This window comes from Thamnophis elegans, chromosome 15 (genome assembly GCF_009769535.1).
Source record: "Thamnophis elegans isolate rThaEle1 chromosome 15, rThaEle1.pri, whole genome shotgun sequence".
Lineage (NCBI taxonomy): Eukaryota > Metazoa > Chordata > Lepidosauria > Squamata > Colubridae > Thamnophis > Thamnophis elegans.
In genome coordinates, this window is record NC_045555.1 from 4,013,008 (window position 1) to 4,040,904 (window position 27,897).

General features: G+C 45.3%; 1 protein-coding gene across 1 annotated transcript; it reads right to left on the bottom strand.

Moving 5' to 3' along the window:
- Positions 1-512: 512 nt before the first annotated feature.
- SCNN1D (sodium channel epithelial 1 subunit delta) lies at positions 513-23,798 on the bottom strand. Its single transcript, XM_032232193.1, has 12 exons — positions 23,467-23,798; positions 22,034-22,247; positions 17,734-17,927; positions 13,890-13,993; positions 9,400-9,563; positions 7,450-7,548; positions 6,123-6,240; positions 4,469-4,547; positions 2,921-2,978; positions 2,109-2,167; positions 1,055-1,130; positions 513-929 (listed from the first exon to the last, which is right to left on the bottom strand). The coding sequence occupies exons 1-12, from the start codon at positions 23,796-23,798 to the stop codon at positions 513-515; spliced, it is 1,914 nt and encodes a 637-aa protein (XP_032088084.1).
- Between the last annotated feature and the right edge of the window lie 4,099 nt (positions 23,799-27,897).

Genomic DNA, 27,897 nt, shown 5'->3' on the forward strand with positions numbered 1-27,897 from the left:
AGTCTGTGGGGGAAAAGGGTGGGAGGGTGGTTGACCTCCGTGACTTTCATGAGCTCATTGAAGAAGTCCTGTCTTTCACTTCCAGACATAGTCACTGATCTGCCATGAGGGGCATCTGGAGAACCTGGAAGAGGACAATCCCCCATTCCACCACCAGGTGTTGAACGGCCAATCCCTTAGGTCCTATCCTTTGGGGCTTTGACATTTCCAACTGGGGAGAATTCACCCAGTGGTGAAATTCAGGTTTTTTTTACTACCAGTTCTGTGGGTGTGGCTCGGTGGGCGTGGCTCGGTGGGCATCGCAGGGGAAGGATACTGCCAAAATCTCCATTCCCACCCTGCTCTGGGGCCAGCCACAGACGGTATTTGCCGGTTCAACGAACTACTCAAAATTTCCGCTACTGGTTCTCCAGGACCTGTCAGAACCTGCAGGATTTCACCTCTGAATTCACCGCTCCCTTCGCAAGCTGCACTTCCTCCGCAGAGGAACTCTGAAAATGGCTTCGTGGCTGTTAACTCTTGGGAGGATCTTGGTGTGTCCCTTGATCTTCTTGGTGCTTGAATCGGTGAAGAACCACAGGAGGATATAGCTCCGGCATCTGATACTTGTTGTGTTTGGAATACGGAGGGAGTCCCTCGTCGGGAACGAAGGATGGGTTCTCATAGCTGGCCTGAGACTTCTCTGCATCTTGGTCCGCGGCCAGACCTTCTTCGATGCAGCGGTATTTCTCCAAGGTCAAACTCACACTTGGCACCTTAGGGGGCCTTGACATCTTGTGCCTCCTCTTGGCTGTCAGCCGCCGATAGAAGAAGATGAGAGATAAGATGGTGACGTCCACGAGGAACTCAAACATCTCGACCACCGAGAGGACAGAGGATCCAAACCAAAGACTCCACTGGCTTCCCATGTTGGACATCACCAGAGTCACCTGAACCCCAAATAAAAAAAATATGAATCATACAGTTAGCGGCTTCGAATGTTGTCGTCTTCCTGGCATAAAGCAGGTACATGAAAGAGGATTTCTCCTCCTCCCTCCCCTCCTGGCCAACTTACGTTATATTCTGGAGACTCATCCCAAGAGTAGTAATCTAATTGCTCATAGAAAATATTCACCTTGGCAATATCCTTGCTGAAATGGAGGGAAAGAAAATGTGAGCAAACCAAATTTCTCTAGCATAAGGTTTGTCCTTGAATCTGAGAGCCCTGATTAAAAACGTAAAAAAATTCGTAAGTCCCCGAAGGAAAGTAATGTTATTCCTATCAGCAAAACTCTGTCAAGGACCCAGAAGTAGTCATCTCAAACAATCTAAGCCCCAGAGCTCACTGCAACAGCATTGCCAAAAAGGCATTATTATTGTCAACCTAATTTTGCAAACCTTCTTCTCCGGTAACATTGTACCGCTAACTAGGGCATACAAAACCTTTGCCAGACCAATCCTCGAATACAGCTCGCCTGCCTGAAATCCACACTGTATAATGGACATTAACACGATTGAGCGGGTCCAGAGGTATTTCACAAGAAGAGTCCCCCACTCCTCTGCTCGCAACAGAATCCCTTATGCCACCGAAATTGTGAGTTTGGACAACCTGGAACGATGCTGCCTAAGGTCTGACCTAAGCGTAGTACACAAAATTGTCTGCTACAATGTCCTGCCTGTCAACAACTACTTCAGCTTCAACCGCAATAATACACGGGCAAACAATAGGTGCAAACTCAAGGTAAACCGTTCCAAACTTGATTGCAGAAAAATACGACTTCAGCAACAGAGTGGTCAATGCCTGGAATGCTCTACCTGACTCTGTTGTTACATCCTCAAACCCCCACAGCTTCAACCTTAAACTGTCTACTGTGGACCTCAAGCCATTCCTAAGAGGTCCATAAAGGGCGTGTGCATAAGCGCACCAGCATGCCTATCGTCCCTGTCTTACTGTCCCCATTTATTTGTACTTACTGCCTTTGTTCATGTCCATGTTTATACTTATACACATTAGTTTGTACATGTTTGAAAAGCTAAATAAATAAAAAAACAGCAAACAAGCCACATACCACCTGCAAATCACGGGTAGGATTTCTCCAGCTAAGGGACAAGAAAATCCCGTAACTCACCGGTTCATTGTGGTAATGTTGTGCCTGCGGTCTGCCTGCAGGGCTCTGTGAATCCATTTCTGAAAGAGAAATGCAGGGACTGAAATTAAAATCTGAAAGGGAAGACATGGGAAGGCACAAACCTGCACATTTAGTTGGGGAGAACTGGCAGGAATAGGGAGTTCAGCCAAGAATTCGGACTGGTCTCAGAATGATGACATGGGAACGGTTGCCGATGATTTTTTTTAAAAAAATCATTATTCTAACTGAGGCTTCCCAAGAGCTTGAAGCAAACTCCTCGTCCCAACAAAAAAACCCTTTTATTAATTGACTGTGAATTCTGCTCATTCACATCCAGCAAAGTCCTTCAATGGAGGATTTACGGTCACAGACCTTATCTGGCTTGGAGAGCTGCCAGGCTGATATTGGCAGAGCCTGGCAAGGAGTTTCGGAGAGTCACGAGTTCCTTGTGTGTCCAATCATACTTGGCCAATAAAGTTCTATTCTATTCTATTCTATTCTATTCTATTCTATTCTATTCCTGATTCTTCATTCTGTTCTGTTCTTATTCTTATTTCTGTGCTGTGCTGCGTTTTCCTCTCCTCTCCTATCGGGAGCTGTTTAGCCCTGTCTGTGCCCTGTCTGTTCTCAGCCTTCCAAGATCAGGAGGAGCATGGACAGCTTCCGAATCCTTTCAAGAACGGTGGGATAGAAGCAACTCCATAGGAGTACTTTTAATTGTTATGCTGTCCACTGTAAGTCATTATTACGTTCCCCTCTCCCCCGCCCCAGTTCCCAGTCTGTGCATAAAAAGAAAAAAAGCATTGCTTTACCTCAGATTTAGTTGATGGCCAGTTAGCATATCCCGCGGAGAGCTTATACCAAGTTTCCCTGCCAATGACATAGGAGTTGGCTGTTAATTCCATACCAATCCCGCAAGCTTGCATTCATATTGGCCTCAAACATTTTGCAATATTGTCAAGCCCTCCCCAAAGATTTGGGATTGCTGTAATTCTGTAAGGTGATGAAAAAGGAACTGGTTGCGTACAAATCTTTCTCAAACATCTGTATGTGGGGGAATTTTTTTTCCTCCTGCAAGATTATCTTCTTTTTACGTCACATCTGGAGCAACCAATACATTTATTTCTGAATTTCTTGTTTAATTACTCATATATATATATATATATATATATATATATATATATATATATATATATATATATATATATATATTGTCCTCCCACTGTATCACCTTCTTTAATGAAGATTTCCACCCCTCCCAGGTATCTTGCAAGATGGCACTCATTCACAGGATGTGGGGAAAGTTAGTGGTGTTGGTCTGGGCTCTGATTTCTGCTGGAAGCTAACAGAACATGTCACCCCACTATAAAAAGGGACTTGGACTAGCTCAGGGGGTCTCCAACCTTTTGGACCTCAGGGACCACTAAATACATAATTTTATATCCCGCGGACCACTAATATGATCTGCCTAATGACCGGCTGGATGGGTGTGGCTAGGTGGGCATGTGACTGGGTGGGCATGGCCAACTCAATGTCACTCATGTCAAGGGGTGCCTTGCCAGTCTCTACTCGCCATTCCTCACCTGCCCGCCAGGGCTCCTTAGTGCCCTAACAGGAAGCAGTTGCTGGAGCTAAGCAGCCACCAGGAGAAAGAGTTGGCAAAACAGCTCAGTTCAAATTGGATCTGACTGAGAAGGAGGCTCAGCAGAAGCACCTCACTGAGGACTACCAGCATAGGCTTTCCAAGCAGAGGGAAGACCTGCGGGAGTGCAAGGCCAGGTACTGGTGCCTGGAGGCTCAGCAGGCTGAGATGGTCAGCCAGTTCCAGGCCATGATGCAGCCCCACTGGAACGAGGCCCTCCGGCTCTTCACCACTAGCGGCGCTTCCCTCCAGCCTTCACCCAAAGCCCCCACCAGGAGCAGACCCCAAATTGGAATTTCTGCTCCCCTCCAACCCTCACAAAAAGACCCCGAAGGGGGAGACTCTCTGCAGAAACATACATTGCACATATCCATCCCAGGGGCTGTAGTTTGAGGACCCCTGATTTAGTGCAATATAAAAAATGCAAATAATTTTTCTGCAAACCCCCAAATTTTTCTCACGGACCACCAGTTGGTGACCGCTGGACTAGATGACCTGAAGGTCCCTTCCATCTCTGTTCACCTGAAATGTCCCTGAGGTGGAGAAAGGTGGCCCAGGGGAAGATTCCAGCCTGCAAACAGCTTATAGGTCTGCATGTACGCTTGGAGGATTTGAAGCATGGGGGGAGAGGAGATTTCACAAGACAGGGACCAGCAGAAAACGAGGGGAGGTAAACCTGTTATCGCTCCATCCACATGAACCTTCCCCTGCTACTCACTTGCACAGCTTGGGGCACTGCCTAAAGCAGATTAACTGGTGGTCGGTGAGCTCTTTGTACAGCAGATAGAAGCAGTGACCTGGGGAAGAGAGGAATGAGGTCAATAGGAGGCAACCACCACAGGTAAAACTGTCACTCGAAAACTCAAGAGCTGGGAGATCCCCAAAGGGGCCGAGCTGGGGCTCCGAGAAACCCGCGTTTCCTCTTTTCCAGATGAATACAGCTGGCCTGTCGCTTCCTATTTACAGAGCGGCAGCGTCTGGCTTTCCCTTCCCGTTTCCAACTGAATAACTTTGGGCCAGGCTGCTGTCCAAATGCTAAACGCACACGTGGGCGTCTCCACCGAGGCTTTGAAAGGACAGATTACGGAACTGTCCTGTAGCAGCTCTAAGAACCAAGCAAAGGTTACCGCAACCTCCCCTATTTTTCTCAGAATTAAACCCACGTCGATTTCTCAGTAAATGCATCGGCCCTTTGATAAATGCCCAGATGAGGAACCAAAACTAGGAGGACTAACACAACTTTTGTTGTAAGGTTGCAGCAATAGGATCTTGCGGGTCTTGAAGGAGGTCGCATTTCTGCTGCCTTTATGTTTCAGAGAACTAGGGAGAGCGAGGCTTCCCAAGGGCCCGAAACAAACTCCTTGTCCCGACAAAAAAAGCCAATTTTATTAATTGACTGTGAATTCTGTTCCTTCACATCCAGCAAAGTCTTTCAAGGGAGGATTTACGGTCACAGACCTTATCTGGCTTGGAGAGCTGCCAGGCCGATATCTGCAAAACTTGGCAAGGAGTCTCGGAGAGTCATGAACCAATGAAGCGAACTAATGGTCTCTTGCAAACTCCACTCCCCTTTCGCTCCTCTTTTATTTCCTCTGGGAGGGGCCATTCACCGTCCACCTATGGCCTTCCTCCCAAGTCGACCCCTGTTCTTTAGCTGCTCTCTTCCTCTGGCAACTCTGTGCATGGACACACTGGGAACAGGCTCCAGCTGTTCTTCTGCCTCACTGATGTCTGACGCTGAAGGCAGCTGATGACTGGCATATGGCCTTGGCCCCCTCTCTGCCTCCAATGCAGAGCCCTCATCAGAGCCTTCCCCAGACTCCAGGACTGGCCCATGTTCCACCCCAACCTCCTCACTGTCTGAATCTGCTGCCAGCTCCACTGGCCGCTGGTGGGCCACAACAGGTTCCTTCTGAGATGTTTCCTCCACCCCATTCCTTCTGTGTGCTGAGATATCTCTTGTCAAACCGTTGCTGCTGCTGCTTTTCCTCCCATCTCCCCCAAGGTTATTCTCACAGCCCATTACGGAACGGCAAAATAAACAGGAATTTGTAGAGGGAGATGTCCTCCCTTATCAAACTGTACTGTACCCTTGCAAAACAAAGGAGAGTATCAAAGCTCTTAAAATGTATAGTGTAAAAACTCATTTCAGCGTCAAATGGCACTGCCAAATGGAGACGGCGCAAAGAAAAGGTGGCTCAAAAGGGTGGCAGAGGCAATAATGTACTGTAGCCTAGAGTGGGAGGTTTGGCCATCTCCCTGCCCCCAAATCTGGCTAAAATACAGTGAAGCAAAGACATCGAACAAGCTTAGGGAGAAAGATGCGAAGGGAGCCAACCGGATCCATTTCCTTGTCCGTCTTGATTCCTTACCCCAGGCGGGATGTTTATTGTAGTTGCAATACTCGGCTCCAGAAGGTAAGGGGTAAAAATAATATCCACAGCCACAGTTCTTAACCATATGATGCTGGAAGCAGGAATGCAAACAGGCCTGCAAGAAGACAAGGTGAAATGGCAACGTTGGTGGGAGAGCAAAACAAAGGGGTGAGGGTGGGGTGAGTTCCTTTCATTGCGCTGAACTTGCAAGCTCAGATTCACTAGATTGCATGGGGAACATGGGTTAAGAGGAACAGCGAGGGTTAAATCCAAGCGGGGAACACGCATATGGTACTGCTCTGGGAGTGAGCAGGGAAAAGATCTGTTGACAAGAGGATAAGGTGCTGTTCTGAGCGAGGCTTCCCAAGAGCATGAAGCAAACTCCTTGTCCCGACAAAAAAAACCCTCTTATTAATTGACTGTGAATTCTGCTCCTTCACATCCAGCCAAGTCTTTTAAGGGAGGATTTACAGTCACAGACCTTATCCGGCTTGGAGAGCTGCCAGGCCGATATCTGCAGAACTTGGCAAGGCGCCTCAGAGAGTCATGAATTAATTAAGCAAACTAATGGTCTCCTGCAAACTCCACTCCCCTGTCGCTCCTCTTTTATTTCCTCTTTGAGGGGCCATTCGTCATCCACCTGTGGCCTTCCTCCCAAGTTGACCTCTGTTCCTTAGCCGTTCCCTTTATCTGGCAGCTCTGCACATGCACATACTGGGAACAGGCTCCAGCTGTTCTTCTGCCTCACTGATGTCTGACTCTGAAGGCAGCTGATAACTGTCAGACAGCTCTGGCCCACTCTCTGCCTCCAACACAGAGCCCTCCTCAGAGCCTTCCCCAGACTCCAGAACTGGCCCATCTTCCTCCCCAACCTCCTCACTCTCAAAATCTGCTGGCGGGCCACGACAGATGCTGAATTTCAGACCAGGACTACAATTAGCTTCAAAGCCTGGGCATTGGGAGGGTTGGGCCTGGATATTGTTTGAATGGGTCACACGTGTTAAATATATGCTGTGTATTTATACAGGGTAGTGATAGCTGCCAACTGGGAAGACTTGAAAAAAGAGGGACTAGACAAATGAATGGGCGAGATCATAATAACTGTACGGCATTGGACACTGTAAACTGATCAATATCATTTCCTAAGGAGTTTGGTGACTAAAAGGATGCAGCCACCTCTGGACTTTCCAAGAGAAAGTCTAGGAACTTTGAACTTCTTTTCTCGGTCGTAACCATGGCCAGGTTCAGCGGAGATGGGCCGGGATTCAAAGATGAGACACAAAGAGATAAATGAGGGACCGCACCCTCTTCGCTTTCTCCATACCTGCAGTGTATAAGTGCTGTTGTAGACTAATTTGATGTTGACATCTTCCCCGTTATGGGTACATACGCTGTAATTCCCACCCAAGCGTGATACCTCATCCTATGCCATTGGGAGAGAAGAAAACAGTGTTTTATTGCAAAATCCATTGTCTCCAAACCCAGCTGGTAGCTGCAATACTTCCTCTACACATGTCTATTTGGGAATGTGCTTTGTCTGCTTGCCTTGACTGGTTGTTTGGGAGAGTACATATAGTCAATAGCAGAGTTGGAAGGGACCCTGGAGGTCTTCTAGTCCAACCCCCTGCCTAGGCAGGAAACGCTACACCACTTCAGACAAATGGCTATCCAACCTCTTCTTAAAGACTTCCAGTGTTGGGGCATTCACAACTTCTGGAGGCAAATTCTGTTCCACTGATTAATTGTTCTAACTGTTAGGAAATTTCTCCTCAGTTCTAAGTTTCTTCTCTCCTTGACTAGTTTCTGCCCATTGCCGCTTGTTCTACCCTCAGGTGCCTTGGAGAATAGTTTGATTCCCTCGTCTTTGTGGCAACCCCTGAGATATTGGAACGCTGCTAACATGTCTCCCCTAGTCCTTCTTTTCATTAAACTAGACATACTCAGTTCCTGAAACCGTTCTTCATATGCTTTAGTCTCCAGGCCCCTAATCATCTCTGTTGCTCTTAGGGGATCGAAGGCTAAAACATATGAAGAACAGTTGCAGAAACTGGGTATGTCTAGTTTAATGAAAAGAAGGACCAGGGGAGACAGGAGAGCAGCCTTCCAATATACGTAGAGAACAGTCTACTGCTCTTAGGAGTAATGGGGTTCATTAGAGTCAACACTTGAAGGTTAAAACATACGATGAACGGTTGCAGGAACTGGGCCTGGCTAGTCTAGTGAAGAGAAGGACCAGGGGAGACAGGAGAGCAGTCTTCCAATATTTGAGGGTCTGCTACAGAGAGGAGGGGGGCAATCTGTTTTCCAAAGCCCCTGAAGGGCAGAGAAGGAATAATGGATGGAAACTGAACCAGGAGAGTTTCAACCTGGAAATAGGGGAGAAATATTCCGACAGTGAGAACCAAAGGAACAGAAGTGACCTTCAGAAGTTGTGGGAGCTTCATCACTGAAGACTTTCGAGAAAAGACTGGGCTGCCATTTGTCAGGAATGGTGTAGGGTCTCCTGCTTGTGCGGAGGGTTGGACTAGATGACCTACAAGGTCCCTTCCAACTGTTAACCTGTAAAGGTAGTCCTCAACTTACAGCCATTCATTTGGTGACCATTCGGAATCACAACAGCACTGAAAAAAAGTGTTTTTCACACTTAACAACAGTTCAGACGATCAAAATCCGGACATTTGGCAACTGGCATGTAATTATGATGGTTGCAGTGTCCCAGGGTTATATGATCGCATTTTGAAGCAAAGTCAATGGGGAAGCCAGATTCCCTTAACAACTGTGTTACTAACTTAACAACTGGAGTGATTCACTTAAACAACTGTGGCCAGGAAGGTCATAAAATGGGGCAAAACTCCCTTAAGAGCTGTTTTGCTTAGCAATGGAAGCGAGGGGCTCCATTGTAGCCCTAGGTAGAGGACTACCTGTCAATCACCTGCCAGGCATCCTATAGACCAGGGGTCGTCAAGCTTAAACTCTCACAGAGCCACAAAGGTCCTAACCGGAAGCTCCCCGTTCAATTCTGGAGCCGACCGGAAGTCTGGTTCCCCCACCATAGAGTCTCCTCCTAGAGCGGTGTCCTTTTTCCTCTACCTGTCCTAACTGAAAGCCCTGTCTATACTGGAACCCAGCAGCGATAGGGAGCCACAGCAAAGGGACGAAAGAGCCACATGCAGCTCCGGAGCCGCAAGTTCCCGACCCCTGCTATAGACCTGAGGATCTCCCTGCCAGCATTTCCAGTTCTTGAAAGTCATCTTTGAGAAACCGGCAATCCCACCTGTTTGATTCCAATGGTACTTTTAGTTCCCGGCCTGATGTCAAAACCTTCGTGCTCTAAAAAGGGAGTTTGGTTGTGACGGTGAATCATGACTCTCACGCCCGCCGTGGTGGACAGCAGAGGGATGTGGTCTTTTTGCTCCACTTTGAGAATGAGGGATAGGCCTGTATCGGGAAGCAGGAGGTTGGGGAAAGAGAAACGGGGAAGACTGTTTAAAATCAGGATTCGGCAGAGGAGGAGGGCATGGTTTGTTTCTATCGTGCTGGTGAGGAGGCTGATAGAAACCGAATCTTCCCTGCACGTGGCTTGCCTCTGATGTTGTGATTAGCAAGTGTGGGAGCAACACTGGCTGTGTGTGGGTTGTGTTTCGCTGGTGAATTATTCACGGTGACTCTGCAGCCTCCCCTGTCAATAGAGGAGGGTGTATCTGCCTTGAGGAGGATGCAGTGATACATGCGCTTCTGTGTTCTCCTGTACACATCATGGAAGTTCACAGATTTCAAATAGGTTAGGGGTGTGAGGAAATGTCTGTTCACATTTAGTGTAATTTTATCATCATTTGTACCATCCACACATTGACCTCGACTGAAAAGTTATTATTCTGCAATATATATTTTTCTGACCACTTCTATATCAAAAGGGCAGATCTTTTAACTTGTGTGTGTGTGTGAGAGAGAGAGAGAGACATATTATGGGGAGGGAGAAGAAAAGAGAAAAGAGAGGAGGAAGGAAGAAGGTAGAGAAGGGAGGTTGGGAGGACGGAAGAAGTAGTAGGGTTGTTGTAAAATAAGATGGATGTACGGAGTGGCAGGAAAGCGACCCCGATTATATTTTTAATTTATATAAATGGATTGTGATAAATGTTAAAGGATAACATATAAATATCAATAGCACTTATGAGAATGTATATTTGTGAATGTATATATGAGAAAGAAAAATAAAACTTTTTATTTTTAAAAAAACGATGTTTTTGGTCTCCCTAAATTCTGAGTTTTTTTATTTTTGGCTCTTTAGTGGTGAACATTAAATTGTGCAAAAGAATCCTGTTCCTCCTTTTGCTTTTAATGTTTCCATTGTAGTTCCCCTGAAGCTGCCTCTCTTATTAATATCGCTGGTGTTTCTTTCCCCAAAAATAAGACAGGGTCTTATTTTCTTTTGATCCCCGAAATAAGCGCTTGGGCTTATTTTCGGGGAGGTCTTATTATTTTTGAGGTGCAGGAGATGGCGAGCGTGGCCACCTCATGGCTGCTGCTGGGTTGCAATATTTTCAGGGAGGGCTTGTTTTCAGGGAAGGGCTTATATTTTAGCGCATGCGCTCAAAAGCCCGATTGGGCTTATTATCCGGGGAGGTCTTATTTGGGGGGAAACTGGATAACAAGTGCATCTTATATTGTTTTAAGCTCACTTCATATGGTTTGCTCTACTTTATTGTTTTACTGCCTTTAAAAAAAAAATATTCTCACCAGTTCTACCGGGCATCTTTTGTCAATCGGCAAAAATAATACAGCGATGGTTTTCTCTCTCTAGGGCTTGTAAAAACAAAAGCTCTGAAAGGCTCAGGGGAGATTTCATGCGCGATCTGCACTGAGATGGGAAAATCTCTGTGACTCACCCTATCCTCTTTCTTCGGCTCTCCCTAGAGTAACATGTTAGTTCTTAAAACAGTGTGAGCGGCGTCTCATAAACTTGCTGTCTGCCTGTTTAAACACATCCTGTCTATCTTATAGCTGCTATGCTCGGAGAAACCTGTACCTGGAATTGTGATTTCCCCAAATGGCTGCCCAGGTCTGTAAGCGCTGCTTTCATTCTATCTGCCTTGCCCTCCAGATTTTTTTTTTCTCATTGCTTCTCACTTTCTCTGTTCTTTATCATTAAGGTGACATGAGGTCATAGGATTCTGCTTCTCCAGTTACCCTTTCCTTGTTTAAAACCAGTCTTCAGTTTTACAGACACACACCCAGACACACATTTCCTCAAAAATAAGACTGGGTCATAATATTGTTTTGCTCCAAATGGACGCATTAGGGCTTATATTCCTATTAGGTCTTTTTTTCAGGGAAATATGGTACTAAATGCGTCCATTTGGTGGGCAACTGGGGCTTAATTTTGGCTTATATTATGAGCATTCTGAAAAACGCTGTTGGGAGGCAGGTACGTTAGCAGCATGCCCACTTGACCCCCAGGATCCAACCTCACCAGCAAGGACTCGCACCCAACAAGCTCCGGAGCAGGGGTCCTACGAGGAACTAACGACTCTCGGATAACAACGGCCACTCCCCCACCCCTTCTCTGGGGTCACGGCTGGTGAAGCACCTGAAAACCCTCTGGGCACATTTCGGTGAGGGGGACTCCTCCCTCCGGGCCCAGCCAGGTTTCAGTAATACATGCCAGGTCTGCCCCCTCGTCTAAAATTAAGTCCCGGACGAGGGGAGCCTTGTGAACCACAGGCCTGGCATTTAGCAACAGCAGCCTGAGACCAGGGCCCTGACTACTCGCGCCATCTGGCCTTGGAGTGGGACTAATAGGGCTGGAAGGAAAGATCTCTGTAACATAGCGAACCCTCCTTCCCCGGTAATGGCTCGCCCTAAAGTCCCCGCCATAACTGCCCCTCCCAGTTAGGACTGTAATGCTCCGGCCCACTCCCGCGTCCATAAGGCCCCCACCCTCCCCTTCAGCGATCGACATCCCTGGCAAGCCCTTCGAACCATACATTCTAAGGCTGGGGGTTGAACCAGGCCCCCCTAACACTTCTGCAGAGCACTCAGTGTAGGAGGTACCCGGTTATAGTCACAGCCCTCTCAGGCGTATACAATCATACAACAGACACTCCCCCACAAGAATTTAAAAACACAAATACAACTATATAATAAAAAGTGGGCACATACATACAACACAGTCATACCCACAATCATACCCCAAGCACTCACCATACATTAAAATGTATGGAGCACTGCGCAAGTGCGTTAACAAGCAATAATATAAAGAGGAGAGAGAACTGCTCCGTTCCTCTCTCTCCTCTATGTCCCGGCGAGACGTCCTCAGCCACCAGATCAAAAGTCAGTGGTGTATAAGGCGGCCGTACGTTGGCAAGGATAAGATGTAAAAGTCTAGTGTTCATAAGCGGCAACCGTTCAGTCTCACCCTTCCAAAGAAGGTCAGCGGGCCGTGTGCCTAAAAGTCTCCTTCCTGAAGCTGAAGGGCCCCAATCTGGGGGGCCAAAGTCTGGAACTGGCCTGAGCCACTCCAGTAGAGGAGGAGGAGAGCGCTGATGTTTTCGAAACCCAGTCCTTGCCGCTGTGGCCGCCATCCTCTATCGCTCCCACTCCCAACCCTAGCCCAGCCCTAACTCCACCTCAAGGCCCGACCCTAGCCCTACTTCCTGCCACTATCAATCTCCTCCGCACCCTCGGGTGCAACCAACCGCTGCCCTCGTAACTATTTCTAAATATCTAACTATAACAAGGTGGCGCAGTGGTTAAATGCAGCACTGCAGGCTACTGCTAGATCAGCAGTTCAGCGGTTCAAATCTCATCAGGCTCAAGGTTGACTCAGCCTTCCATCCTTCCGAGGTGGGTAAAATGAGGACCCAGATTGTTGGGGGCAATATGCTGACTCTCTGTAAACCGCTTAGAGAGGGCTGAAAGCCCTATGAAGCGGTATATAAGTCTACTGCTATTGCTATTGCTATAACTACTTATACCTATAACTAACTATATCTAACTATGCCTATCTTACCTAAATCTATAACTAACCAGAGCAACGGCAGGCAGCAGACGGGAGGGGAAGAGCAGATGTTACAGGCAGGACATCAGGCCCAGGCCAAGGCAGAAGGGAGTCAAAGCGGCTAGGGAGATGGCAAAGGGTTTCTAATGGCTGGGGCGGGAGGCAAGGAGCAATGTCCGGAATGAGCAATGGAAAATAAGACCTCCCCCAATAATAAGTCCAATCAGGCTTTTGAGCGCTTGGGCTAAAATAAGCCCTCCCCTGAAAATAAGCCCTTCCCTAAAATATTTAAACACATGCGCAGCTGGTCCTTGCCATTTCCTGGGGGGGGGAGGTAAGAAGATGCCCCACATGCACCTGCCATCCACGTGGAATGGCCTCACAGAAGCTGCTCCCGAACACCCTAGTTACTGCGCCCCTTCTCTTAGTGGTAGCAGGCCAGCGACGCTAGGGCGGGCAAGAGTGTGCCAGAGACAGAACTTCCAGAGCTCTCTGGATCAGCTGATCTGCGGGCCGAGGTTAAGGGGCCTCCTGCACCTCAAAAATAATAAGACCCTCCCTGAAGATAAGGCCAAGCGCTTATTTGGGGAGTCAAAAGAAAATAAGACGCTTTCTTACTTTCGGGGAAACGCGGTGCCTTGTTTTCCCCCAATGACCAATCAAATCCTGTAAAAAAGGAAGCACAGCAACCCCCAGCCACTGGCATTTTAATCTAATTTTGCATGATTTGGATTAATCTGCTTATTTTGGGGGGGATCTGTACATACCATAAACAATTCCTGGCTTGAAAGCTTTCCAGAACTTATCCGTTCCATTCTTGTTCAGGGTGAAGCAGTTCCCGTAGACTGGGTGGTGAAAATGTTCGTGATCGCTGTTGTGAAAAGACATCACAGAAGGAAAGGAGCATGAAAATAGGAGCCCAGAATAAATTTGAATTGATATATAGACATTTTTCTGGCCATGGTGATTGATAACAGTAGACCAGTTTTTTTCCAAATTGGGCAGGGTTTTATGTTTCATTTGCTCTAGTTGTAGTAAATGGGATAAACTAGAGTTCCTCGACTTTTGCAGCATGGAGGGATGGGAGGAGGTGGTTCCACATGAGAGGCAGACAAGTTCACACATACCCACCTCCATTGGCACAAGTACCCACCACTCATGAATATGGAGCTATGCAGGAATGCTCGGCGCTTCTGCGGCCCAGTTCTGAACAGGCCACAGCCTGGTACTGGGTCACGACCTGGGGGTTTAGATACCCCTGCTATAAACAGCCCTTTTTCATAGAAGATGGTCTCACCCCATATATGCCCTGCAGCAATTCATAAGCTGGGCTAGGAAAGCCACTGGCCTCATTGTACCGCTAACTAGGGCATACAAAACCTTTGCAAGACCAATCCTCGAATACAGCTCGTCTGCCTGGAATCCACACTGTATATGGGACATTAACACGATTGAGGGAGTCCAGAGGTATTTTACGAGAAGAGTCCTCCACTCCTCTGCTCACAATAGAATCCCTTACACCACCAGGCTTGAAATTTTGGGCTTGGACAACCCGGAACTATGCCACCTACGGTCTGACCAAAGCATAGTACACAAAATTGTCTGTTACAACGTCCTACCTGTTCATGACTACTTCAGCTTCACTGCAATAATACTCGGGCATGGATACAATGGATACAAACTCAAGGTAAACTGCTCCAAACTTGATTGCAGAAAATATAACTTCAGCAACAGAGTGGTCAACATCTGGGATGCTCTACCTGACTCAGTTGTTACATCCTCAAACCCCCACAGCTTCAACCTTAAACTGTGAACTGTGGACCTCAACCCATTCCTAAGAGGTCCGTAAAGGGGCATGCATAAGCGCACCAGCATTCCTACTGTCCCCATTCATTTGTACTCATTTTCCCTTGTCCATGTTTATACTTATACTTATTATCTTGTACATGTTTGACAAACTAAATTAAAAAAAATTAAAAAAACCCTGGAAGACAGAGCTAGCTAGAGGTTTGGTCAAAATCTTGCTTAGCACACAGATATAGCATATATTTCAAGATTTGTGGATGGAATGGAAAAGTCTTGGGTGCAATGCCAGGAGAGACTTTAAAAAAAACCAATTAGCAAACTTTTTTTTTATTTGCCACACTTCATGTGCAAATTTATCTAAATCGAGACCCCTCAATCTTGGCAACTTTAAGACACGTGGACCTCAACTCCCAGAATCCCCCAGCCAGCCCTCTGAGGAATGGGCTAGATCAGAATTGGCTGCAGTTTTCTGGGTTGAAATAAGCCACAGGTGGGCTCTGAGAGACATGATGGTATTGGGTCTCCACCCCACCCATTGTGGTGGGTTCCTGCCAGTTCTAACCTCTTCTATAGAAGAGGTTCCACAAATCTACAGTGTCGTTTAGGGTTCCAGCTCCCTCCCCCCGCCCGTCCGCACATCATCAAGATGAAGAACGAGAGGAGGAATTCTGGGAGTTGAAGTCCACAAGTCTTAAAGCTGTCAAGTTTGAACACCCCTGGGGTTTTTTTTTTCTCTAAAGGGTCAGGGGCGCAAGGGTCTTGTAACTTGACAGCTTTAAGACTTGCACACTTCAATGCCATAGTTCCTGAGCCAACATGACCGGAGGAGGAATTCTGGGAGTTGAAGTCCACAAGTCTTAAAGCTGTCAAGTTTGAACACTCCTGGTTTTTTTTTTTCTAAAGGCTTAGGGGTGCAAGGGTCTTGTAACTTGACAGCTTTAAGATTTGCGTGTTTCAAATGCCAGAGTTTCTGAGCCAACATTTTGGTTGCTAAGCAAGAGCGTTGTTAAGTGAGTTTCACCACATTTTACAAGTTACCAGTCACATGGCCAGCAAGCCACCCTGTCACATAGCTGGCAAGCCACTCCCACAAAGCAGGCCACACAGACAGAAGAGGTTCTAAAATGTTTTGAAACCCACCACTGGCTACATTGCAAGGAGAAACATGGTGGAGTCAGGAGAAAGATAAAAAACCTGGACTGCATCAATGCCTAATTCTGAATTACAATGGACATAGCTGTTCACCTGATTATTATCCAAGCATGCAGCTCAGCATTTCCCCTTTCTGACAGGTTAAATATTAAAAATTTCCCTTTTCTGACGGGTTAAACATCTATAGATATGGGTATCTATAGATATCTCAAATAAATAGAGAAACCTATCACTTATTTGTGCAATCCGACTTGCTTTGGGCTGGGTGGCTTCGCAATATGGCAAAAAAAAAAGGGGGGGTTAGCAAAGGTGGAAAATTGTACCTTTTGCCTTTCTTTCTTCCCCAGGTGAGTTGCAAAGGCTCTCTGCAATGTCCCCAGGACAATGTTCGGGGCAAGTGTCAGGAGAAGTTATTTAACCAGGTGTGGGCAGGTGCGCAATGGTTTTTATCAGATTGTTCTCAACCCAACAAGCCTTTGCGTTGGAATGGAAAAGCTAACGTGAGCATTGGGTGGTGCTCAGAACAGCTTCAGCCTCGAGAGATGAAGGAAACGGAGGGAGTTTTGGAGCAAGGGAAGGATGTCTCCCCTTCAGTGCCCTGGATTTCTCTCCCCCCCCCCCCCAGGAGAAAGCGATCAACGCACAAGTCATCAGAAATGACTTGGTGCCTGTGAAATTGGGGGGGGGTGGTAAATAAGTGGGGTGCGCTTGACAGATGGGATTAGAAGGGAAGACATAAAGAGACCCTGTGTTGTGGCCCGACAGCGGCCAGGGGAGCTGGCAGCAGATTCGGACAGTGAGGAGGTTGTGGAGGAAGATGGGCCAGTCCTGGAGTCTGGAGGAAGCTCTGATAAGGGCTCTGTGTCGGAGGCAGAGAGAGGACCAAATTTGTGTTTTGTGTTTTAAATGTTGGAAAAGGTAATAAATACTGTAGGAAGTTATCACTCAGCCCTCTCCCAGAAAAAATGAAATATCCTAGGAAATATTGAAAAGGCAGAATATTACAATTCCCTGGATGTGAAAAGGGAGATGCATGTTTTAAAGACAGAATAGCTCCCTGCAGCTTCCTGCCCCTACCCCCCCTTGTCAATGGGCCATTAAGATGCCCAAGCCAGTCCCTTTACATAATAAAGAGTTCTCCCCTTCAGCTCCAGGGAGATGGGATTAAGGCATGATTAGCCTTTACCCATTCACCACATGGCATCTGAGAACTCAACCAAACCTGGATTCAAAACGCAGCCTAGAGAGTTGCCCCTGCATGGCCCCATGGGAGCCTGACAACCAATCAGAAGACAAGCTCAAGATCAAAGGCCAGAGAGGGCCTAAAACCAGGGACTTTCAGTATCTCAGCCCTTTTTTCTTCTCTTCTTCTCCACCCAACATTGAAGCATGTGATCACCTTCTCTATTCAGGACTCAAGCCATTGGAAAGATGGTTTAATGTTCACCATTAAAACCATCTTTCCAAGCAGCCTCCATGTCTCCAGTGTCTTTTTCCCCACTTGGAGCTGAACCCAGAAGGACGTTTCTTTCAACAATTATATTTCACACAAAAAAAGCCCAGAAAGTTGAACAGGGGAAGCAATTCCATATTGGGGAGGTGGAAATCTTCTCTCCCTCCCCCCCGTCCATCGGAGACGCAGATGTTAATTACCTCGTCCGGCATGGCTCCCCATCATATTGGCAAGAATAGATCAAGTTTTTGATGTGATCTTCATTTTGGGACATTTTGATAATGGACGGGATCTGTGACATAATATTCATGTAATGGAAACGGTACCACTCTTGGACAGCGTTCACTCCAGAAATGTACACCTTGTTGTAACAATTTCCACCTGTTCTGTTGCACTTTGGAGCAGAAAAAAAAAGGGGGAAAAAGGAGGAGGATAAATAGGCTGAGATTCTAAGAAACTGTAATACGGGATAATTCTTGACTTATGACCGCAACGGAACGCCGCCTTTCTGTTGCTATGTGGGTTTTGCCCCATTTTTACGACCTTTCTGGACACAGTTGTTCAGTGAAAGACTGCCATCGTTAAGTTAGTAACACGGTTGCTAAGTGAATCCGGCTTCCCCCCCATCCCCTCCTGGATTTTGTCTGTCAGAAGGGATGTCGTGACCCTGGGACACTGCAACCGTTGTAAATATGAGTCAGTTGCCAAGGGGCTGAATTTTGATCACATGGCCATGGGGATGCTGCAAGGTCAGCAGTCGTGAGTCGCTTTGTTCAGCACTGTTGTAACTTTGAAACGGTCACTAAACAAACTGTCATAAGTCGAGGACTGCCTGTATAAGGTTTTGATAGATGCTACTGCTTTCTTGGACACTGCTTCCTACAATAGAGAGCCACAAATGGGACATAAGGGGCATTTGCCCTGTGATTAGTGGATTATTTGTTCCTCTCTGGCCTACCTTTTCTCCTATAGTAAATATTAGTATTATTTTATTATTATTATACTATAATTTTCCTCCTTTTAAATGACTTCTCTTGGTGCAAGCACAAGGCAGCGACGTTAACACTGCTGCCACTAATATGATATTAAAATTAAACATACATGGTAAAGGTTCCCCTCGCACATCTGTGCTAGTCGTTTCCGACTCTAGGGGGCGGTGCTCAGTTCTGCTTCAAAGCCGAAGAGCCAGCGCTGTCCGAAGACGTCTCCGTGGTCATGTGGCCGGCAGGACTCAACGCCAAAGGCACACGGAACGCTGTTTCCCTTCCCACCAAAGGTGGCTCCTATTTTTTTACTTGCATTTTTTAACGTGCTTTCGAATTGCTAGGTTGGCAGAAGCTGGGACAAGTCACGGGAGCTCCCTCCGTTACGCGGCGCTAGGGATTCAAACCACCAAACGGCCGACCTTTCTGATCGACAAGCTCGGCGTCTTAAGCCACTGAGTCACCGCGTCTCTGTTATGGACCACATAGCCACCCATAAATCTTGAATCCGGACGTCAAGATACTAATAGGATCTTCTCACTGAGCTGGTATCTCATGAGTTGTTCCATGGAAGCTCTGAGCAATACGCTTCTTGCCTTCCTTAAGCTATCCTTAATTGCCGGGTTTGTTGTTGGGGTTTAACAATAACACATGCCTTAAACCCTTGATTATTATTTATTTTACAGGTACAAAAGAAGGGAGGCGGTTGTGGGAGAGGCAAGAACTGTGCTGGGGGAAGAAGTGCCTGGCGCTGGACTGAGTCAAGGTTTTTTTTTTGTTTTTTTAAAAAGCTCCCATCATCGTGATAATCCCACACTAGTAAAAGCTTGCCTCACTTCCTGCAGATTGGATGGCCTGGGATTTCTATCACTCCCAACCCAGGGAGTAAAATCCTCCCAGTTTGGCCCAGTTCAGCCGAACCGGTAGGGAAGATTGTCGTTGTTTCTGCGAATTGTTAGGTTTTTTTTTTTAAAAAAGGCTTCCGAGGATCGCACGGATCAGCTGTTTTTCACTTTTTAAAGCATTTTTTTCCCTTGCCGGTTCGGGCAAATAGGCAGGAAAAATATGCTTTATAAAGCGGGGTGGTGGTGGTGGTATTGTATACTCTATGGATGATCAATATTAGCGGTAACGTGAACACATAATGCTCAATGATAATGATGTATTTAGTCATGTTTGATGGATAACCAGTGATGTTATTTTTAATTGCAAAAACTGATGCACAAAAGTTTGTAACCAAATGACATGCTTGACGAAATTGAGGAAAGTTTTTTATATGTGTTGTTTTGTTTTTGTTGGATTTAAAAATAAAAAATATATTTTAAAAAAGTGGGGGGGGGGGGAAGCTTCTGACGATTGCGCGGCTCACAGCTGATTGTCGGAAACTTCCCCCCTCCACACTTTTAAAAGCATTTTTTTCCTGCCGGTTAGGGTGAATAGGCAGGAAAAATATGCTTTATAAAGTGGGGGGGGGGGGGAGGAAGCTTCTGACGATTGCGCGGCTCACAGCTGATCATTGGAAGCTTTTTTTTCCTTTCACTTTTTTTGTTTTAGTATATTTTATTTTCATTTTCATTTTCATACACTCACATGTATATACCATACAGTATTAAACACTTTTTAAAGCATATTTTCCCTGCCGGTTTGGGCAAATAGGCAAGAAATAAAATGCTTTAGAGAAAGTAGGAGAGGAAGAAGAAGTGTGGAGGAGAGGTAAGGGAAGAAGAAAGAGGTAAGGGAAGGTGGGCAGAAGGGAGAGAAAAAGAAGAAGAGGAGGGAAGAAGAGAAAGAAAGAGAAGGAGAGAAGGAAGGAAGGAGAAGAAAAAGGGTAGGAGTAGGGAAGAGGTAAGGGTAGGAAGAAGGGGACGGAGAGGAGGAAGGAAGGAAGTAGAGAAGGAAGGGAGGGAGAAAAGAAAAGCAAGAGAAAACGAGGTGGTGTCTTAGCAGGTGCGAAGGATGGTAAACAAAGCATTTTAAACTATACCTTATAACCTTCCAAATGGAATAATAATAATATAAGAATTGCAAAGAAAAAGAATAATTATGTGAATGTATATCTATAATCTGTATGTAAGAGAATAAATGACAGTAAAAATATAAAGCATAATATAGGTAAATAATATTTGATCATAAGTAGCTAAGTTTAAATAAATAAAGAAATGTACATAAAAATGGATAACGAATAAGGAGATTATGAATGAAAGATAGAAATGTATAGTAGGAAAAACACTAACTGCAAAGAAACCAATTCGGAACTGCAGTATGATATACGATGGAACTTATTGTTCCTATGTTGTTTTTAAGTTATGTATTTGTTTTTGTTGATGTGCTTATGTGTTTAAAATAAAAAAAATTATCACAAAAAAATAAAAATAAAAAGTGGATGGGTGGGAACCTTCCGACAATCACACAGGATCAGCTGTGAGTGGCGTGATCATGGGAACCTTCCCCCGCTTTTAAAGCAATTTTTTTCCTGCAGGAAAAAAAAGCTTTAAAAAGAGAAAAAAGAGTTGGCCATGCCCATTCAGTCACATGACCCCCACCCCACCAGCAAGCCACGCCCACAGAATCAGTGCCAAAAAAAAAATTACATTTCACCACTGCTCCCAACTGACTGATTGACAATAGAAGCTCTTACCCAAGTGGGAGTTATCTCCTTGTGATAAAAGGTTATTTAATCAGGGAATTAAGAAAGTTAAGAAAGATAGCAAGGTTACTAGGCATAAGTTCTTTCTCTTTTCCAGATCAATGCACCGGGAACCCTGACTTAACGACCGTTCATTTATTGGCCATTCAAAGTTACAACGGCGTTCAAAAAAAATGCAACCTATGACCATTTTTCCCCGCAGTGACGACCTTTGCAGCATCTCCATGATGACGTGATCAAAATTAAGACACAGCTGCCTCATTTTTATGACGGTCGCAGTGCCCCGGAGTCACGAGATTCCTCTTTTGCGACCTTCTGAACAAGCAAAGTCAACGGGGAAGCCGGATTCACTTAACAACCAGGTTGCTAACTTATCGACTGCGGTGATTCAGTTGACAACTGTGGCAAGAACGGTCGTAAAAGGGGGCAAAACCCAGTTCACAAACGTCTCCCTCAACGAAAGAAACATTGGGCTCAATTGTGGTCGTAAGACAAGGACTGCCTGTACGTTCTCATCAGGGGTGGGTTTCTACCGGCATTATGGCAGGCAAAAAAATGTGTGCGCATTTACACCTAAAAAGGGCAGAACGTTAGAAAAGGGGGGGAAATTACATTTCTGCAATGGAGATTGTTCTGCGCATGCGCAGAACCAAAAATCAAGATGGCACCGCCAAGAATAGAACCGGTTCGGGTACGTGGGTGGCCGAGTTAGTAGCTACTCGGCCAAACCTGTCCGATCCAGGAGGAACCCACCTCTGTTTCTCATTGATCTTTTATTCAGAGGATGATTTTTTTAAAAAAAAAAAAGTCTAGTGGTCCATAAAGGAAGGGGTTACAATTGAGGGTGGGGAGAGGAGCTGTTCCACTTACCAGCCGGAACCCCACTTTGCCGTCCATCTTCAATAGGGCGATGTTACGATCCAGATGAAACGTGGAGCCGTTGACCTGGCCAGGATTCTCTTCCGAAAAGTCGATGCCGACGTCTTCCTTAGTGTTCTTAGGAATGCGGAAGCCATATAAATTGAATAAGGTTTCCCTCGCCAGATTATCCAGTTTAGCGATATCTTGATTGACTGGGCTGATCCTGGGAAGATGGGCAGACATGACAAAAGGATTATTAAAGCCAGGGGAAAATTTTTCCGAGATCTTGTTTGGGAGGAAATAGGCTCCTATTCCCTAAACACTAGAGTATGCTGGGTTGTGCTAATTATCCCATTAATTACGTTTGATTAATCTCCAGGAACTTTTGTACTCAACAGTCAACAGTTCAGCTGTCAATAGCCATGGCGTTGGCCTAATTACTCTCTGATCCCTCATTGGCTACGACACCCATATAAATCATTTGATTCGTTTATTCATCCAATTTGTAAGCTGTTTCAGTTCTCCCAGGGACGATAAGAGGTGAACAATACAGTGTTTTCCCAAAAATAAGACCCTCTCTTATATTAGGGTTAGGGTTAGTTCTCCCAGGGACGATAAGAGGTGAACAATACAGTGTTTTCCCAAAAATAAGACCCTGTCTTATATTAGGGTTAGGGATAGTTCTCCCAGGGACGATAAGAAGTGAACAATACCGTGTTTCCCCCCAAAATAAAGCCCTGTCTTATATTAGGGTTTAGGGTTAGTTTTCCCAGGGATGATAAGAAGCGAACAATACTATGCTTCCCCAAAAATAAAGCCCTGTCTTATATTAGGGTAGGGTTAGTTCTCCCAGGGATGATAAGTAGCGAACAATACCATGTTTCCCCCAAAATAAAGCCCTGTCTTATATTAGGGTTAGGGTTAGTTCTCCCAGGGACGATAAGAGGTGAACAATACCGTGTTTCCCCCAAAATAAAACCCTGTTTTATATTAGAGTTAGGGTTAGTTCTCCCAGGGATGATAAGAGGCGAACAATATCATGTTTCCCTCAAAATAAGACCCTGTGTCAGCCTGCCATGCCCCCGAACTGGTTCTATCGGTGGCAGCGCCATCTTGATTTTTGCTTCTGCACAGAACAATCTTCATTGCAAAAATGTAAATCCGCCCCCCTTTTCTAACATTCTGCGCATGCGCAGACTTTTTTAGCTGCAAATTTTTTCATGCACTGAATCGGCAGTAATGCCGGTAGCAAGCCACCCCTGGCACCGCCCCCTAGAGTCGGGAACGACTAGCACACATGTGCGAGGGGGAACCTTTACTTTTACCTTGAAAGAATAATATCCTTGGAACAATTATAACCATTAAGATGGTGAGGAGCTTTTGCGGAGTAAGGGAAACAACTTGGGTTCAATTTCCCAAAATTCAGAAGCGGGGAAACTTACCTATAAGGATTCAAACTGCAAAGAGTGATGGCGGGGAACATCTTCGGTTCTGAGTGAACTGACATTGACATGACAACTGGGTAGGCCCAGTACTGGTTGAAGATGAGTGCAAACTGCCAGTAGAGCATAGCAAAGCTGGATAGGAAGAGCAGCGCCCAGAAGGCTGTTTTCATCCTATTACCGCCCGAGCAGACCAAGCGAATGGTGCCATGGATTGTGGTGTTTAAGCAGAAGAACTCAAAGAGGTCCCTGAAAGAGCTGTAGAATTCAATCAGGGCAGCGTCCTCCTCCTTGGCTGCCTCTTCCGTTTCTTTGGGCAAAACCTCCCCCATTCTGTCAATCTGGAACAGAAGTTTGGGATTAGGAATTAGGGCAACCCAGAGGATAAAATACCAGAGTCAGGCCCTTTTCAGGGCTTTATAATCCTTCACTCCTCCTCTTTCTCCCCCCCCCCCCGCACTTTCCTCTCCAAGTTTGAGAATTCCCGAGAAGCATGATTAATCCATTCTACTTTGATGCCTGTCACAATTCCTCATTCTTACAAACCTTAAATAGGTCTCCAGGTCCAATAATTGTCCAAGAAAAGGAGGGAGGAATTTAAATCACAGGATACAACTTTCAGAAGTATTGCTCTATTTCCCAGATTTCAACACGGGCTGGTTACATGTGTCAGCCCCAGTTACGAATGGCAGAGTTCCACGAGTGGGTGGGCTGGGTAGAATTTTATTTTATTTTTATTTTGAAAGACTTGTCTAATCTACAAAGGGAATATAGCAGGCAGTCTGGAGAGAACAGCTGTTTCTTCACTCTGGGATCCAATGCTAAAATCGGGTGAGGCAAGATTTGTTTGTTTTTAATTATCATTTTAATACAGCTTTTTTTTTAAGCAGTGACAGCTGAGCTACAAAGATGAGACATCTATTTCGGAGGAATCCTGACAACAACTAAAAAAAAAATAACCGGAGCGAAGTCTTTATAAGATACTGCTCTCTGCTGGTTGCGACCAAAGAAAGCCGAATGCGTACCAGATGCTAGATTAAGCAGAATGAGGAACAATATTCAGGTACATATTTTCAAGGTCTTCCACAAAAAATGTTTCACGTCAGGACAAATTTGGGAGTTTCAGACTTGTAGGACGAAAGATTTTCAGGGGATTGTTCTAAAAATCTGCCCCCTCTGTGAGCATGCATGCTGTTGCCCGAGCACAGTTCCATTGTATTTCTTCCACAGGGGGGAGAGAGAGGGGGGGAAGGGAAGTGAGAGAGAGAAAGAGAGAGGGGGAAAGAAAGAGAGGGAGGGAAAGAGAGGGAGAAAGAGAAGGAGGGAGAGGGAGAAAGAAAGAGAGGGAGAAAGAGAGTGGGGGAAAGAAAGAGATGGAGGGAAAGAGAGGGAGAAAGAGAAGGAGGGAGAGGGAAAAAGAAAGAGAGGGAGGAAAAGAGAGGGAGAAAGAGATAGGGGGAAAGAAAGAGAGGGATGGAAAGAGAGAGGGAAAGAAAGAAAGAGATGGAGGGAAAGAGAGAGAGAAAGAGAGAGGGAGAGAAAGAGAGAGGGAAAGAGAGGGAGAAAGAAAGAGAGGGAGGGAAAGAGAGAGAGGGAGAAAGAAAGAGAGGGAGGGAAAGAGAGAAGGAGAAAGAGAAAGAGAGAAAGAAAGAGAGAGGGATGGAAAGAGAGAGAGAAGGAAGGAAAGAGAAAGAGAGGAAGGAAAAAAGAGAGAGAGAATAAAAGAGGGAGAAGAAAGAGAGAGGGATGGAAAAAGAGAAATGATATTACAAAAGTTTTTCCTTTTTATTGTTGCTAAACGTGATATTTCAAAAGCAGGGGGAAAATGAAGGGGCACAAAGGTGCATTTATCACGTTTTTCTTAGAACAATTAGCTGGACTCTGCCTTGTTTATCATTATTTTAGGTAGTAAAATCTCATTATTCAGGTTAAATTGCCGTGTGACACTTTGCTAAATAAGTGGGTTTTGGGTTGCTGTTTGGGCACTCGCTCTCTAAAAGGTTTGCCATCACTGTTATAAGGACAAGAACAGGAGAAGCATCTGCCTTTTACAGATGTGTCTGTAAGGAAATGCATTTTTGGATGTGGTTTTGCAGAAACGTCTATATCTGGACGGCAGTTCCTAAATTCATCCCGTTTCCATTTGCAGTTATCATTCTTTCTATGCTGACAGCCAGCAAAGCAAAACTGAACAAAAAGAAGAAGCTTTTTTTCTTGGTTTTGTGAGTGAGCAGAATTACAATTAATTCCTTGCAGAGAAAATCACTGCAATCAAATAATCAGTTGCTATATTTGTCTTGGGTGTGTGTGTGTGAGCAATATACACAAGAAGAGTGTGTCTTTGTAAGAGTCCTGGGACATAATTTTGAACGGCAGAGAAGTTACTTGAATTCACACCAAGTCGGCATCCTAATTCCAAACTCGGATTTCACTATGGTTCTCCTTTTGGGTAGTGGTGAAATTCAAAAAATTTTTACTACTGATTCTCTGGGCATGGCCAGGGAAGGATAGTGCAAAATCCCCATTCCCATCCCACTCCAGGGGAAGGATACCGCAAAATCCCCATTCCCTCCCCACTCCAAAGGAAGGATAATGCAAAATTCCCATTCCCATCCCACTCCAGGGGAAGGATACTGCAAAATCCCCATTCCCTCCCCACTCCAAAGGAAGGATAGTGCAAAATCCACATTCCCTCCCCACTCCAAAGGAAGGATAGTGCAAAATCCCCATTCCCTCCCCACTCCAAAGGAAGGATAATGCAAAATCCCCATTCCCTCCCCACTCTAGGGCCAGACAGAGGTGGTATTTGCTGGTTCTTCGTTCTCCAAACTATTCAAAATTTCCGCTACCGGTTCTCCAGAACCTGTCAGAACCTGCTGAATTTCACCCCTGCTTTTGGGCTTCCCCTCTCAGAAATGCTCACCTTTTCGGTGTTATAAAAAATTCAGACTTCTGCTCCTGCTCTACCCTGTTCCCCTGAAAATAAGATTTCCCCGGATAATAAACCCAATTGGGCTTTTGAGCGCATTGTGCTAAAATAAGCCCTCCCTGAAAATATTGCAGCACAGCAGCCCACCTTGAGGTGACCACGCTCGCCACCTCCTGCACCTCAAAAATAATAAGACCTCCCCGAAAATAAGGCCAAGCGCTTATTTTGGGGGTCAAAAGAAAATAAGATTCTGTCTTTTTTTCGGTGAAACACGGTGCCTCTTCCCATTTGACTTCTGATAATCAGAAGCTATTTACATTTCTGTTTTTACTCAGTAGAAAAGTTAAGCCGAATTCCAGGCAAAAAAAGAGTTACGTAACTGTTATATGATGCAAGCAATTGAGTTATACCAATGTCATCACCAGGTAAAAAAGCCACACACTTATTATCTGAACTGATGATATCATGTGGCCCAGGACAAGTAGCTACTGAATCATCTTTGCATTTCCAACACCACGTTGCAGAAAACACAGTGATTCAAAGGCAGGTTCTTCACTCATTATTCAACACTATGACTTCTGATGTAATGAAATCCTGTCGGAGGATGCATGTCTGAGCCGCCCACCAAAATTCACTAGCTAACAGGAAAAACCCTTCGTGGGGAGATCGTAAAAATCCCACCTACTCAGTGAGGTGAAATCAAAGCATCGCTAACTCGTGACGTGATGCACATGTCACGTGATCTTGATTCTATCCCTCTGTTGATGCAGCCTAGAACTGTGTTGGCTTTTTCGGCAGCTGCTGCACACGGCTGGCTCCTATTTAAACGGTTGTCCACTAGGACTCCAAGATCCATCTCATAGTTACTCATTCCAAGCCTCTTGATTCATTTCACTCATTCAGCTTCCGCTGGATCTATCCTTAATTGTAGTCAACAGTGATATCTATCTATCTATCTATCTATCTATCTATCTATCTATCTATCTATCTATCTATCTATCTATCTATCATCACTGTTGACTACAAATTATATATATATGTATAGATCTATACTAGTCTCCCTTTATTTATTTATCAGCACAAATAAAACATACATACATACATACATATATATATATATATATATATATATATATATATATATATATGTATATATACATATATATATATATATATATGTATGTATGTATGTATATATATATGTATGTATGTATGTATGTGTATGTACATATATATATATATGTTTTATTTGTGCTGATAAATAAATAAAGGGAGACTAGTATAGATCTATTTCAAGCTATTTAGCTCTCATCAGCTAGCCATACCCTTACTGGGATTCGAACATGTGCTGTATTGCATCTTAGGCAAACGTCTTAGCCATTGAGCCACAGGTCTCCTCCTTATCAGCTGAAGCCAGGGAAGAAGGTATATATTTAGTGTCACAACCCCTGGTAAGCCCCAATTATGGGAGGAAGCTAACTGCTTCCATCATCTGTCAATCG